Raw genomic sequence first — 15,860 nt, 5'->3', positions numbered from 1 at the left:
AGCGAGCCTTCTTTTGCTTCATGATTCTGCTGTTTTGCAGCACAGGATGTGTATTGAAAACAAACACTCCCCTTACAGTACCTCGATCATTCTGCTACGGATGTGCTGAATCACAGTAGAAACAAATAACACCTGTGACTGATTAAGCTGATCTAAGGAGTAGATCATTACAGTGTGCTTTATCACGGAAACCAGACGATCAGAATCAAGAATTCGGACAATTATGAATGATTCATAAGGTATGATATAATACTGCATAATTGCTTGTCACTAACAGAACTTTTCTTTCTTTATAATAAATTAAATAATTTATAATTCTGCCCAAAAAATACAATCCACACATGTAGCTTCAAGCTCCCGTCACTGACTGCTTCACACATGGTCTGCTCTACTCTATGTTGGCTATAGAGCGTCGCAGTCCCGCCCCCTACCATGGACCAGGAAATGATTCTCCGTTCATTTTCCTCATAGACATTTCAGAAAGTATTTATTTAAAGACGTTTACGCCGCGGACAAAGCCAACTCGAGTCGTGACAAATCATGACAACAAACACAATTTTTGGGGCCGAAAAAATTATTAGAAAGAAGAAAAAAACGGCAGGTTACAACACTTTTTTTGTTGTTTTTCTTCTTTGTAATTATTTGTTTGGTCCAAAATATTGTTTGTGTTGTCATGAGTTGTCACGACTCGAGTTGGCTTTGTCCGCGGCGTAACCGTCTTTAAATAAATACTTTATGAAATGTCTATGGGAAAAATGCATTGGGATTAATTTCCTGGTCCATGGTAGGGGGCGGGACTGCGACGCTCTATAGTCTCATGTTATAGAAATCCGCTCTGCAGATGCGCTCACCAACATCTTCTATCAAAACAAAGTAAATAAATAGCTTAATGATATTATTTCTAAGTCAGAACGTCTTCAAGTAGCATTCTGTACTTGCACTATCCTCAATGGAAACTGTACTGCTTCTAAATTCCATGTACCTGATCATCAATAAAATGTTTAGTGAAAGAATTCACTGTCTACTGTCTAGCCATTCCTGAAGTGTGCACAAACCTATGGCTTTGTGCCTATTTAACCCAGGCAATGGCAGGTACAATGCTAGAATGTTTACCTATACATGTGTGTGCAACTGTGCATGTGTGCGTGTGCACACGCGGGCAAACATTTGTGCGTGCATGTGCGTGTATGTGCGTGTGCGTACGTATCCAAGTTATCTCCCTCTCTCTGTGTGTTTCTGTTGTAATTAAAACAATAATAAGGGTAAATATAATCAAAATAATAATTATAATAAACAACAATGTGATGAAATGTGACAAAGTAAGACAAAGAAGTGCAATTAATGACGTTTTATCCCAACTAGAGCAAAAGGGGCAACATTGGTCGCACCTGGTTGAAGGACATGACGTAGAGCAGTGGTGGGCAACATTGACGATGGAGAGGGCCACTATATTTCCACACTCACTCCAGAGGACCACATTGCATATTACTGTCATAGCACAAATAGCCGATCTACAAGCTCAAAACTGCACAAATCTGCATTGAAATCCTGAATAATTTTTTGCTACTTTTGAATTGAAATCCTGAAATTTTTATTTAATTTCAAATGCCTTTCAAAACCTTAAATTATAGTTGTGTTAACTTTATGAACTATACTACAAGCTACAAGCTATACATTGGACATAAAAAAGGACTATAACATTTTAATACGACTCATTAAGCTACTAATTTAGAAGTAATTAAAGCGGGTCATATTTACATGTTTGGAATTGCAACAGCTCAAATCAATTATATAATATATCAGTATTATGATATTAACCTGTAGGCCGCATTAAGTAAATGGTAAATGGTGCATTTATATAGCACCATTATCCAAGGTGCTTTACATAGATTGTGCATTACATTCACCCATTCATACACCGATGGCGGCGGAAACCATGCAAGCCACCAACCAGCACATCAGGAGCAATTTGGGGTTCAGAGTCTTGCTCAAGGACACTTTGCCACTAACTCTGGGGCAGCCCAGGTTCGAGCTGGCAACCTTGCGGTTACCATCCAGCCACTCTACCCCTGAGCCACTGCCGTCCGCTAAGTGATAGGTGGGGGCCGCATGTGTCCCCAGGCCGCCAGTTGCCCATATATGACGTAGAGAGAGTAGTGGTCTCACCTGGTTGAAGGACATGACGTAGAGAGTGTAGTGGTCCAGGGAGAAGGCCATGTCACGCAGGATGCCGCCGCTGTCCTTCATCACCGTCACCGTCTCATACAGCAGCCCTCCCTCCCCAGCCCCGTCCACTCTGATCTGCAGCGGAACACAGTCAGACACACACATGATGGTGAATGCAAGGCCCTCTATTCTCTATAAAAAAAACTGACTTGAGTTACAATACTTGGACCACTTTATTCCGTTTACACACCAAATCTCACCAAATCTCTACAAGCTCACAACGTGTCGCATTGTGAGATTTTTCATGATTTTTCATGATTAATGAACTGTTTACCTTTCGTCAGAAGATTCTACATAGCGGCAGCGTCGCGGTACAAAGGCACAAATTAATTCCGAAATGTGCATGGCAGAAAATCCACCAAGGACAGTGATCATGGAGTCCGATTTATGGAGGTTTGAAAATCCTCCTTTCAACTGGTTTGCACTGAGATTATATTTGCAATCCTTAGGGCTCGTAGGGCTCAACCATTATATAGACGGAGTATACGCTGGGGTACGTATATATACGGACCTGGGATATGACGCCACCTAGCGTCAGCGCCTGTATATACAGTATACGTACCTGGGAAAAAAAGAGTTAAAAGCAAAAGTAGGATCTAAAAGGATCTAAAAGCTCACAACACGTTGATGTGTTGTTCACTAAGAGCAATCTGGGAACCCATTTTGTAAAAATAACTTAATTTTCTTTTCAGAATTTGTCTTGAGAGATTACATTAAAAGTGACCTTAAATTTCTTCTTTCTTAATATTTCACCTATTCTGCAACTTGTCTTCAACATAATAAACTGTAGTTGTTCCATCCTTGTTTACTAGTTTCACTCCAACCTAAAACTTTTCTCTCTCTTGTCCTTCAATAGTTTTACCATTTTTGTGTTTTCTTCACAGGAGCTTCCATGCCATCCAGTCCATATCCCGAAGGTTACAAATATTATACTGAAAAAGCTGTGTGTATCTTATTATGAATATTTTATGAACAGAAATACAAGTTTTTGTTCCGTAACGTGGCTGGCCAGCAGGCATTCCCCAATATGTATGCAGTGAAATTTCTACATAGAGCCAAGGAATAGCACAGCATGTGAGTACCGGTTCATTTATCTCAGCTGTCTTCCTCCCTCTCTCTCATAAAAATGTGTTGTCTAGTCAGCGATTCCCAAACTGTGGGCCAGGGTCCACTGGTGGGCAGTAACGCGTTACCAAAAGGCAATTCAGTAATAAGTACAACAACCAAGTTACTTTCTGCGTTACCAAACAGCTTACCACCCGTCACGTAAAATACGGAATTGTCCTTAAATTGCCAATTAAATACACTATCATGTCCCGTTTTGAAGCAATACGGGATGCGAATTTTCATAAACATCCCCCGTCTGACACACACACATCAACACTCAATTAACAGTAATGAACAAACAGTAGTAAAAGTTATAAAACACAAGAAGCCCATGCAGTACATTTCTCGTAGGTTGGACCTCCCGTGCCTTCGTCTCTGTCATGTCCTGTCTTTGCCTGCTGCCCTGCATTGACGTTGCACGCCTGGGCATTTAGACTGTCTACCACTGATAGCCTACTACAGTACTACAAACTCCACCACATGTCCATAACTGAAGAGAACACGCAGCTCACGCTAAAGGTAAGGTGTGAGGGAACTATCAAACACTTGACAGTTTCAGTAGGAATTAATTAACCTGACTCCGCCAGATGGGGCAGCAGAGAGTACACTGGGTTCCCCCCTCCTGCTCCCATCTGGGAACTCTCAGGCAGACTTGATGCCCGGCCACAAAACGGCCTGGCCAATCAGCAGCAGCTATCCCACCTCTAGCTGCTGCTGATTGGCCAGGACGTTTTGTGGCATCAAGTCTGCCTGAGAGTTCCCAGATGGGAGCAGGAGGGGGGAACCCAGTGTACTCTCTGCTGCCCCATCTGGCGGAGTCAGGTTAGGAATTAATAGCCTACAAGGCAAACTGCAACATTGGTGAATGCTTTCTGTGGCGCACGGCACATGGTGGTGGTCTGTCAGATCAGACAGCATGCCCATGCTCTTTCTGTCTATTTGAAGGTCAACTGCACGGCTGCACTCTAAAAACGGGATTAGGACAGGTTGGATTGAGTTTAATGTACACGCACATTAATAATTGAGCAATGTTTTGTTCACAAAATATATGTTTGTGTCGATATAACATCGGCTTGCACTGGCACACTTGTACAGTCTGCGATTAGCTTGTTATGGTACATCGCATAAGCCAGTGGGACAGGACAGAGCAATGGAATTGGCTAGTTAGTTCTGAAATGGTAAATGGTGCATTTATATAGCGCCTTTATCCAAGGCGCTTTACATAGATTGTGCATTACATTCACACACACATTCATACACAGATGGCGGCTGAAACCATGCAAGGCACCAACCAGCACATCAGGAGCAATTAGGGGTTCAGTGTCTTTCTCAAGGACACTTCGACACTAACTCGGGGGGAGCCCGGGTTCGAAATGGGCGACCTTGCGGTTGCCATCCGGAAACTCTACCCCTGAGCCACCGCCGCCCTGCCGTCCCGTTTTGGGACACTTATCTATATTCTATATCACTGTTTACCAAACAGTGGGTCGGGACCCATTTGTGGGTCGTGGACACATTTGTATGGATGGCTTTAGGTTTTGGCCTACATTTTGTTTTGAATTATTATCATTTCAAAGCATTTAAAAAAAAATGAAATGTGAAATATAATTTCATAAAGAAGACGCGTTGTGAGCTTGTAGATCTGCTATTTTCACCAGTTTGCGTCCCAGGAAGAGTTTTGGGTCACAGGCTAAAAGGTTTGGGAATCACTGGTCTACATATATAGTGTCCTGTCAACTACTGTATATGCCTTCTTTCCCCCTGGCCTGTCCAATGTGTTGTGCAGTATGTGACATCCAGCTGTCCTTGTGCCACTGGACAGGCATCAGTACTGTATGTGCTTTAGTTCCTGTGTCAGCTGCTGATGTGTCTGTCCAGCAGTGTTGCTGCACATGCCATGCACCAGTTGATATGATGTGATTTAGATCCTCCACAACAGGAACATGCAATGACAGATGTGGCCAGGCAGATTTAGTGCAGTAGTAGCTGTGTGTGCCCAAACCCAACAACCCGTGGGGTTGGCTCAGTTCACTCTGTGTAATGTATTCACTTAGCTCAGCATCAAAAGATCAATTTGACTTTGGAATGACTTTGAGGCAGCAAACTTTTTGTGGCTCATTAAAAAGCATAGAGACTGGATGCCCACTGGTGGAGCCTTGGGGCAGTATTATGCGTGTCTTAAGTACCAGGTATTATTACTTAACTTAAGACCTGGAGACGTGATCAATGCCATTTGGCTATTCTGAGTGGCCAAACAGCATTGACCACGCCTCCAGGTCTTAAGTTAAGTCATAAGACCTGGTACTTAAGACACGCATAATACTGCCCTTGAGCTCTGCATAGCCCCACATTGGACTACAAAACCAGATACTAGTATGTCATTGTTACACTATTTGCACTCACACTGAGAGAACACCATGTGATAATCAAGGGCAATTCTCGATTATTCTACGAAAGGTAATTGCAAAAACTAAAATAGAAATGAATCAATAGTTGCAGCCCTAGAATTAAGCCTGACAGCAGCAGGAGTAAAAGATGCACATTAGTCACGCTAGACCTGGTTGAACACCTTATTTAAAATTCTTGGAGATTGTCTCATTATACATGTAATTAAAGCAAAGTGGAATTCATTTCTAAATCGTAAGCTTTAAATAACATCATGATGAATAAGAGGAGCGGAGTTAGGTAGTGAGGAGAGATGTGGAACTGTGTAATAATGACAGGGTTCTCTCTCCGCCACACATTCTGACATGCAGACGGACGTGAGCGACCTCGCAGATCCGACCGACTGCAGCAGAGTTTGTCTGGATGCCATGCCATGCTCACTCTTGCAAGCGGTGGCAGCGCTTCTGCACTTGCACTCTCAATAGAGACGGCCCGATCAATACGAACTGATTACATGATTGGATCCCCTGGGCACCAAAAGTGCATCAATCAATCATGCACGCCTCCTCAGTCAGCACATAGCGCTGCCAGCCAGACATGCGGGACACAAAGAAAGACAGACAGGATGAAAGAAGAGATAGACGGAATGACGGGAAGAGGAGGGCAGAACTACGGAAATACGTACGAGAGAGAGAGAGCGCTCTCATGAGAACAGTGTGCATGAGAGAGAGAGAGAAAGAGAGATAAACCCTAGAAAAAGGAGGCGCCCCCCACAGACTGTTGGTGCTAAACCCCATAAAATAAAATCTTCACTTTAAATTTAACTCAACTGTAGGCCTAGGCCGTGGCTCAGCGGTCCAGGCACCTTGGCTGGTAATCCAGTCTGGCAGTGTGCCGTGGGTTCGACTCCCGATCCTGATGGCCTTTACTACATGTCACCCCCCCCCCCCCCATCCCTCTCCCCATTTCCTGTCAGCCTACTGTGATCTGTCTATCCGTCTACAAAAAAATAAAATAAAGGGAAAGCCACAAAAAAATATCCTGGACTTCAATCCCCAGCAAGCCAGTTGGAGACGACCAAGAGGCGCCCCCCCCCCCCCCCCCCCCCCCCCCCCCCCGCATCCGCTTGCTGGATGTAATAGCCCAGGACCTTAGAACATGTAACGTGACATTGGCACAAGCTCAACACCTTGCCCACGACAGACCCAGATGGAGAGACCTGGTTGCTATGGTTGGCTCTACGTGCGCTGAAGTGCAAGAGGACTAAATAAGTAAGTAAGTACTGTGTGTAAAAAAAGAGGTGAAGAAACGAGTGTAAGCCGGTTGGAAAGGGTGGAGAAAAGTGTCAGGTGTGTGATGTGTGATGAAAGTATCAGCAACAACGAAAGGGAAGGTGTACAAGACGGTGGTGAGACCAGCTATGCAGAGACAATGTTGAGGTTCTCTCTGGGAGTAGTCTCGCGTAGCCAGACAATCTCTGAATGCTATATAGAGTCTGGAAGTACGCCTCCCGAAATTCGAGTAAGGAAGCTGCTATTTCCATTCACGAAAATATATTTTAAAATATCTTTACATTAAAAAAATGTAATTCCTTTTCTGCTAAGCAACAAGCTATACCTGTATATGCTTAGATGTTTTCTATTTATATTATGATACATTTGTGCGACTGTAAAGACGAAACGGAAGTGGGGAGGAGGCTCCACTTCCGCTTTATATTTTACTCATGATTTTCCATTGCTCCAGACTGTATGACGGAAGCATTTGGAAATTGCGAGAGACAGTCTGGCAACGCGAGATTACTCTGTGAGTAACAAGGGTGGATAGGATCAGGAATGAGTACAGCACATCAGAGGGACAGCACATGTCAGATGTTTTGGAGATAACCCATCAGTGAACCATTTCTTAATGTGCTCATTTAAAACACTGAAAAGGGAACACACGCGCGCGCACACACACACACACACACACACACACACACACACACACACACACACACACACACACACACACACACACACACACACACACACACACACACACACACACACACACACACACACACACACACACACACACACACACACACACACACACACACACACACACAGTGAGATCGGCTGACTTTCCATGGACTTTTACCTGTCATTGTCCAGTGAATTCAAAGCATCCTCAAAGCATACAATCCCATTTTATAATGAAGATACCTTTGTCTACCGTATACACTATCCTGCACTTCCAACAGCATTAAGGAGTGGATCAGGGAGAATGAGCGGAATGGAAGAAGATATCCCAAAATCAAAGAAAGCTGTCAAGGGATAAAAATGTAAGACTCATTCAATTTAAAAGTGAAGCTTCTAGTCAAAGTAGATTACATTGATCAAGTCGTACAAATACAGCAGACTACTTGAAATGTCACGATTCAGAGGGTACATTATTCTTATAGCCTACAGTATGTTCTCTGGCAATGCCTTAAGACTTTTGGATTACTCCCAAAAGTCAGCGTTTGTATAAAGGAGATGGCTTGCAATGATTTGAATTCTCTCCCAGGTATTTTGGGGGCAGCGGCGGCCTAAGGGTTAGAGGAGCACCCTTGTTGCCGAGAGTTTTCCGCTTTGATTCCCCGGACGTGCAGGAAAAATCTGGGTCGGGAAGTGATTGGTCATCACTCACCCAACACCGCTGAAGTGCCCTTGAGCAAGCCACTGAACCCCCAACTGCTCCAGTGGAGCTGCTTAGTGGCCAACAATATAATACTGTGGTTGTACTGGTCAGCTCCCAGGTTTTAATGTGTGTGTCTGTCTGTGTGTTTCTAAAAATGTGCAGGGCGTTGCTGAAAATGAGCACTTGTGCTCAGCTACTATACCCTGGGTAAATAAAGGAAAAGAAATGTGCTGGGTGCCACATCAGCTGTGAAAGACTGTGGAAGTGCAGAATTGATCCAATCTGCCGTTATGTTGGTAGACAGACTTTACTGAGGAGAAGGAGATCATTTTTTTTGTCTTTTTTGTTTTGTTTTTTACAGAAAGACTGACGTGAGACACCATATATGTCTCGCAATATCACGATGACCTGGGAGCTTGCCTGGGGTGACTAACCAACCAACACACTGACGGGAAGTGCGGTCGCAAAAATGGACTTAACCCATTTTGACCTGAGATCAGATTCTAAAAATGTCTGTTTGAAAATGACAGTTTTCTGAAAAAGCTATGTTTCTATGTCAGTCGTTCTTCGATTTTTCAAAAATAGCAGATCTACAAGCTCGTAGCGCGCCACTCGGTGGCGCGCTATGAGCTTGTAGATCTGCTATTTTTCAATAGCTAAAGCATAACATAATGCTAACACCAAAAGGGGTTCCCGCCCAAAATGGGTTTAGGGAGGGCTGACCGGTGGCACATCATCCACGTCACTCTGACTCAGACATAACCATAAACAAACCAGATACGCCCATATATAGGCATATCACTATGACTCAGACATAACCATATACCAGAGACAAGTATCAAAAACGTTATCCCAAAAGTAATCCAAAAGTAATCAAACCAAAAATTGTAGATCTTCTATTTTCCAAAAATCAAGTAAACCATAAACTCATCAAATAAAAAAGCAATGCATTGCTCAAAAAGGGAAAAAAGAATATTCCTCACCCAACGGCAGGTTCCGTTTTGTCCAAAAGCTCAGGGATTCAGAGCTAAACCCTCAGAAATGTTCCTTGGCCAAACTTTTCTTCTTCAGATCTCAAAGCTTCCCGGCACCACTACTCTGTGGTTTATCAATTTCTGATTAAGCTTTAGAATTGGCCTTAAAAGAGTCTCTTTCACAAACCACCACCAAACACTCCTTTTGATACCTAAAATGGAATCCCCGGCCGCCTCACTTTTCTGCTTTATCCCCACAACAGAAACTAGACAATTGTTTTGTTTTTTTACGTAGCCTACACTACATTTCGGGGGTTAAATATTCAACCATATTTTAACCAATATATTCCCTTGTTATCATTACGTTTAATTTTCGTTCAATACTCATAGAACAGGAAATACACATAACATGAATCTTCCCATATATATACACTGTATACGTATTACATACATACACTACATATCTAATTATTATGAGTTATGATTTAAAAAAAAACATATAACCCTGCATGGACCTGCCAGGCAGACATCTGCTCAAGGTCAGTCTTCACATATTCAGCTGTCCAACCCATCTCCCACTGGCCTGCAGGTAGGCGACTCCCTTCTGCTGTTCACTAAACCCACCATTGACTGTGTTATATGGCATTTCTCCAAGATAGGGCCACCAGTTCAACATTTCACCTGTACGGGACTAATTTAGGGTCCAATTTAGGTACTTTTCTTTTTTATGAACACAATTTGATCATACTGTGCAGCCAGAGGCTGCTCCATGGCAGCCACGTCCAAAATGTACAGGGGGTGTCCATATTTAGTTTATCAAAACTAACTATGTGTGGGCTATGTGTAGATTTAACACCCTTAAAAAAAAGGAAACACAAATCTTGTATAAATCTTGTTCCTAGCTGGCACAAAATATTTTCAGATGGAGGTCCGATGGAGAACCACTGCTTTAAGTAGGTCTACTTACAGTATGTGCTCTCTCTCTCTCTCTCTCTCTCTCTCTCTCTCTGAGATTATTTCCTCAAACTGGAAAAGTTGACGTGTTTAATCATCCCACATATGACAATGGTCAAATGCTTGCAAACTGTTGTGTATTGTGTCATGACACTCTCTCTCTCTCTCTCTCTTTACCACAGTCCCACACAGTAGAGGGACTCAGCTCCCCCGAGTGGAGTGGGTTTCCCGAGTATGATATAAGTGCAAAATGGCTGCCATGTGTATAAGGTGGATTGTATTTCCCACACCCCTTGTTTCATAAATAGAATAGATAGAAACCAGAGCTTTAAGCCAAATATGGGACCACTAGCACCCTCCCCCCCCAACCCCCCACCACCACCCGCTATGAAAAGAAAATTACCAGCTGAGAAAAGTATGGAGCTGACAGCATTTAGCTGGGTATGATGAGGGTGACCGAGGGTCCGGTGATGAGCTCAGAGAAGGTACTGACCCCCTCTACGGTGGTTGAATTCAGTGGATTTATTGTGGTTTCATCTAAATCGTGGGCTCTCCTGCTAAATGAAGCAAATGGACTCTGACGGTTCCGTATTCGGTTCCATTTGTGCACTCTGAGAAAAGGTGAACTTACCAAATAGGGGTCCATGGCCTAATAAAACATTATCAAACTGGCGTCCTTGAATGTAAAACGGTTGAGAATCACGATCTGAAACAGGACCGGCCAGGCATCGGTCCTTTGGGAGAATAACAGCTCCTATATCTTCCCCGAAAGTGAGGCAAGTTTAATTGGTTTTAAAATGAGCCAACTGACACACAAGCACATATACTGTAGTTTCTTGGTCTGTCTCGTTAACTTTAGGTTGTGTAGGTTATAATGGTGTATATGTGAGTTTTTTCAGGGTTTTAAAGGAGAATTCCATGCTAGAAGGCTTTCTTACCTTTATTTGTAGTTAGCATTATTGGCTATTTCCCCTACCATAAGCCCTCAATGAATTTAATTAAATTGCATTGAATTGAATGGGGCATTGGGGTGTTGTGCTAATTCGCTTATTTCCATCACTCAAAAATCTTTTTTTGAGTGGTGTAAACCACTCCTACAACTGGCTTTTGTGTGCAGAAAAAAATGAGCATGGTTGCTATGTTCAAAATAATTTCTGACGTAATTAAATCACACCCGGGTGAACTGGATGACCGTAGCAACCGTGCTCATTTTTTCTGCACAAAAAAAGCCAGTTGTGAAATCACATCCGGGTGTGATTTCATTATGTCAGATCAGAGCTGATCAGGCTATATAATACCTTACCTTATATAATACCTCACATCGGACAAAAACTCCAGCTGAATCAACCTTACACCACTCAGTTCACACGGGTGTGATTTTTTTGTATATATCCTCTCTTCATAATGTAAGTAGTATCCCCCAAGCGGCACACTTTACTACTTATTTCGATGGAAATAAGCGAATTAACACAAAAACCCAACCCCCATTGAGGGCTTATATTAGGGGAAATAATAATGCACTTTTGCACAAAATAACACCTGGACCTATTTGGTGGGGACGTAACAACTACAAATAAAGGTAAGAAAGCCAGCATGGAATTCTCCTTTAATATAGCAGTACATATTACGTATTGTCCCGAATATAAGACGACTAAAATATTATATTTAGTCGACTAAAACTAGACTAACACTAAAACATTCCAGGTGACTAAAATGTGACTAAAACTAAATGAAAACTATTCAAGAGACTAAAACTAAAATCAAAATGTGCTGCCAAAAACAACACTGTTTTCAGGCCGCAACCCCCCAAAATAATCATATGTGAACTTCGGCGCCACCACCCTGACAAGCATGTGTAGGAATTGTAGGAATTGAGCCACTCCATTTTGTAGGACTCTGTTCCTCAGATTAAAAAAAAAAGTTTTTGTTTTAGTTAAAAGGGTCTTAAAATTCCTTCAATTGTCCCACTTTTCATTTTACTGTCATCTGTCTTCTGGGGACCCCACAAAAAATCTTGTGGGGGACCCCCTGGGGGTCCCGAGTCCCGACCCACAGGCTGAGAACCTCTGTCAAGATTAGCCCGAGACAAATTTCCCTTGCAGGACAATATCTTGTTTTATCTTATCTTCTTACATGTTCTATATAATAGGATAATGATGTACCAGGGATTCCAAAAGTGTGTTGTGTGCTTCCCCCAGGGCGCTTCTAGGGGGTGCACGAGAGGAAAAAATGTCATGGTGGTAATAATTACATCATTACAAATTACGTTACAATGTAATTATAATTAAGTGGGATTTTTCAGAAGATAAAAACATAATGAGAAAGATCCCACACACTGTCTAGATGAACTTGCACAAATCTATATTATAAGATGACGATGTGAAGGTCTAAGGAACGACTTATACAGTATAGTAAGTATATATAGTACTGCACTTGAGAATATGCAAATAGATCCTCTATTTGTCCATGTTATCAGTTTCTGAGTTTATTATGTCATTGCGTTTTTGGTCTTTACTGTACATGGTGGATGGTGTAATTTTATTGCAATTTGATTCAAATTACCGGTGTAATTTCCGTGACCAATATATACCACATGCATAGTTACTTTTAACAGTAATTGAGGCAATTGATACAATTTTGCGGCTGAAAATATGACAGAATTGTATTCACAATGGGCCTATTTGCTTCTGTACCTGAACATAATTATCCTTAATCTCTTGAATATTTTGTAACTGTTTTTGTTCTAATCATTTCTGCACGATTAAACTTGATGCCTTTAATGTGGATATAAATAGACTACATTGTGTAGGGGATTGGGGATGCAGTCACCTGGTCAGGAATCTCAGGATGTAGAATTGTTTGCATCTCGCTTAAATCAAAACATGATCTAAACATAGCTACAGAGCAGGAGGGTTTCTAGGTACCACAAACCTAGCTGCCACAAAACCACAGAAAAACTAAATGTGACATTCCACCCGGCCTCCTGTGTGGTCCGTGCTGTTAAATAAAACCGATTTGGCGCAATCACCACATGTTCTTATGACTTTAGGTCCCCTTTCTCAATCTGTCTTCCCAGTTCCCAGCAGACCTCACGTTTTATGAGATAATCTATTTAACCCCGGAACAGTATTTAGATTTCAGACCAATAAAGAGCGACATCCTTCCTGATGTCAACGATTACATCCCCAGAACCTGGCAAAGGAACAGCAAAGTTCAAAATGGCTACACAAACAGCCAGTGATATGTAATGTGACCCTGTGAATTCTTAATGAAAACAACCTACGTACCACTCTCATAGCCCTGTTGGCATCCTGGATATACTCTCTGCGCTCCCATCCTGTGAGAGCCAAGCAAAACAAAAAACTCAACTTCTAAGATGCCCCGTCTGCTCGGGCAGAATGAGCTCAGTTGTAAGGATGCCAGACGTTACATGAGCAATTATTTCCCCCAAAATGTCCCTCCGTTGAGCATTTATATACGGAGCAGATTTGCGCATTCATATTCTATACAAACTTTGAGGGGTCTTGAGAGAGAAACCATATAAATATATCTCTTCAACCTACCATTCCTAAAATATGCCTCTTTTCGGTAGACGAGGATTTCTCGGACAGCGGTTTGTGTTTAAATGGCCTTCTAGTCCTTCAGAAAGTGTGTTCATATGTTGGCCAGTCTGACTGTGGCCTCTAAAATCATGTTCAACTAACATAAACATATGGATGGTGCCCCAGGAGACAAGGCACTACTGCTACTCCCTTCAACCAATAATTTCCAATCTGCCACTCAGCCGGACAGGGGTCTGCCTGTCCCTGGGGACCTGTCTGCCCAGCTTCCCCTTGACCCAGTCCCGCAGACACAGGGAGGCTGCGACATTCTGAAACTGCAGTTCAGCAAAAAAACTTCCTAAAGATGACTTAGTTCACTCCTTTTACTGGAACCAAAAGAGCTTTCCAGTATGCATGCACATTGCACACACACACACGCACGCACGCACGCACACACTCACTCACGCACTCACGCACGCACGCAATCGTGCACACACACATGCATTTACACACATGCACACTGTACACATGAACTTACTCACACACAATCTGATATAACCTAATTTTCCCCTTTTTTGGTTAAACCACCAAAAATAGGGAACTGACAATTTGGCAGAGATGAAGGAACACAGTAAAACAAAAAACATCTTTTTCCACAAACATTTCCCAGAAAACATAATAAAAAACAAATGTTGCTCTGTGTGTATCCTCAATGAGCGAGCAGACACACACGCGCGCGCGCGCGAGCGCACGCACGCACACACGCACACACGCGCACACACACACAAACACACACACACACAAACACACACACACACACACACACACAGACAGACAGACACACACACACACACACACGCACCCACAGTCAATGAATTCTAAACGGACGCCCCGACCGAGGTGCAACAGAGTCAATATTATTATGACAGGGGAAATGCGGTGACATAAGGGCCTGACAACTGGCCACCTTCAGGGCTGAGTGACCACGCACATGGTCAGATGGTGGCTGACAGCCTCGGACAGTGGACATTGATTAGCCCACATATCCATCACGGCTGTGTGAATGCTAATGAGGCGAGGAGGAGGGACAAGCGGGGTGGGTTTAAAAGCAAGCTGATGCTCTTATTCAATCGCAACAAGCGCAGAATAAGCTTAATTTTCTATCACTGCAACGTAGCGAGCAGCTAATGGCCACAAAAGGTCAGAGGGAGCAGTGATTAGACGGGTTTCCGGTGATCGTATCCGAGATCACATACACGACAGACGGCTGGTGTGGAGACCGATCTGCCTAATGAAAAGGAAACAGTGTTTCAGGAGGCCGGCTCAGAGGGCTGACTGCATGCCGGTCAGCATGACGTGACTAATCATTCAGCCATCACATTAGATACAGTCACAAAGAGAGCCGTATCGACCACGACCACTGGACAAGCTGTAGGGTAGCGACTGCCATTAACTAAACATGATAACGTGATTACATGCTAGGCTGAAAGAGCTAATGTGTGCGTGCGTGTGTCCACGCGTCCACGCGTGCGAGTGCATGGATCGGGATAGCTCCTAAAAAAACATTAATGTCAAAACCACTGCCTCATCTCTTCAATAACTAGCAACAGAGCAAAGCTGAACGTATCGTACACCGTAAAATCTTCAGGGATAATTTAACACTGAGAAAGGTACAAATGGAGCGGGTCCATTTGGTTCCATCATGTACACCGACACTCTCAGAGTTAAATGAACACTGAGGACTGCACTGTGTAGCGCTGGCTGGGCTGCGTGGCGTGCTGCCAGACCTTCATCGTTTCCACAACACCGCGTCTCTTTGTGTTCAACTGTTACCTTCTCCTCCATCAGCCGGTTTCCTGTGGTCTGCGGTCCCTTGTCCCCCTCTACGCTGCCCTCCTCCTCCACCCCCCCATCCCACTTCCCCTCCATCCACTCCCATTGTTCTGGTGGGTTCCCATGGCAGTACAGTGGGAGCGGGACAGTAGAACAGTAGATGGTCTTCATTTTGCTG

The 15,860-nt window shown here is 43.3% G+C and overlaps 2 protein-coding genes across 2 annotated transcripts in view; both read right to left on the bottom strand.

Moving 5' to 3' along the window:
* Positions 1 to 15,860, bottom strand: part of LOC306929876 (RNA polymerase-associated protein LEO1-like) — a gene marked incomplete at both ends in the record, with an annotated part of 209,764 nt that overhangs the window by 154,137 nt on the left and 39,767 nt on the right. The window lies entirely within an intron of this gene.
* The window catches only part of LOC306929146 (plexin-A2-like), a 104,805-nt gene that overhangs the window by 61,002 nt on the left and 27,943 nt on the right, over positions 1 to 15,860 (bottom strand). Inside the window, exon 4 of the mRNA XM_079509566.1 lies at positions 2,167 to 2,301. Coding sequence (XP_079365692.1) covers positions 2,167 to 2,301 — 135 coding nt within the window. The remainder of the gene's footprint in view (positions 1 to 2,166; positions 2,302 to 15,860) is intronic.

The sequence above is a fragment of the Electrona antarctica genome (assembly GCF_951216825.1).
Source record: "Electrona antarctica genome assembly, chromosome: 9".
Lineage (NCBI taxonomy): Eukaryota > Metazoa > Chordata > Actinopteri > Myctophiformes > Myctophidae > Electrona > Electrona antarctica.
Note: the sequence above shows the minus strand (reverse complement) of the source record. Positions and strands in the feature narration are given on the sequence as shown.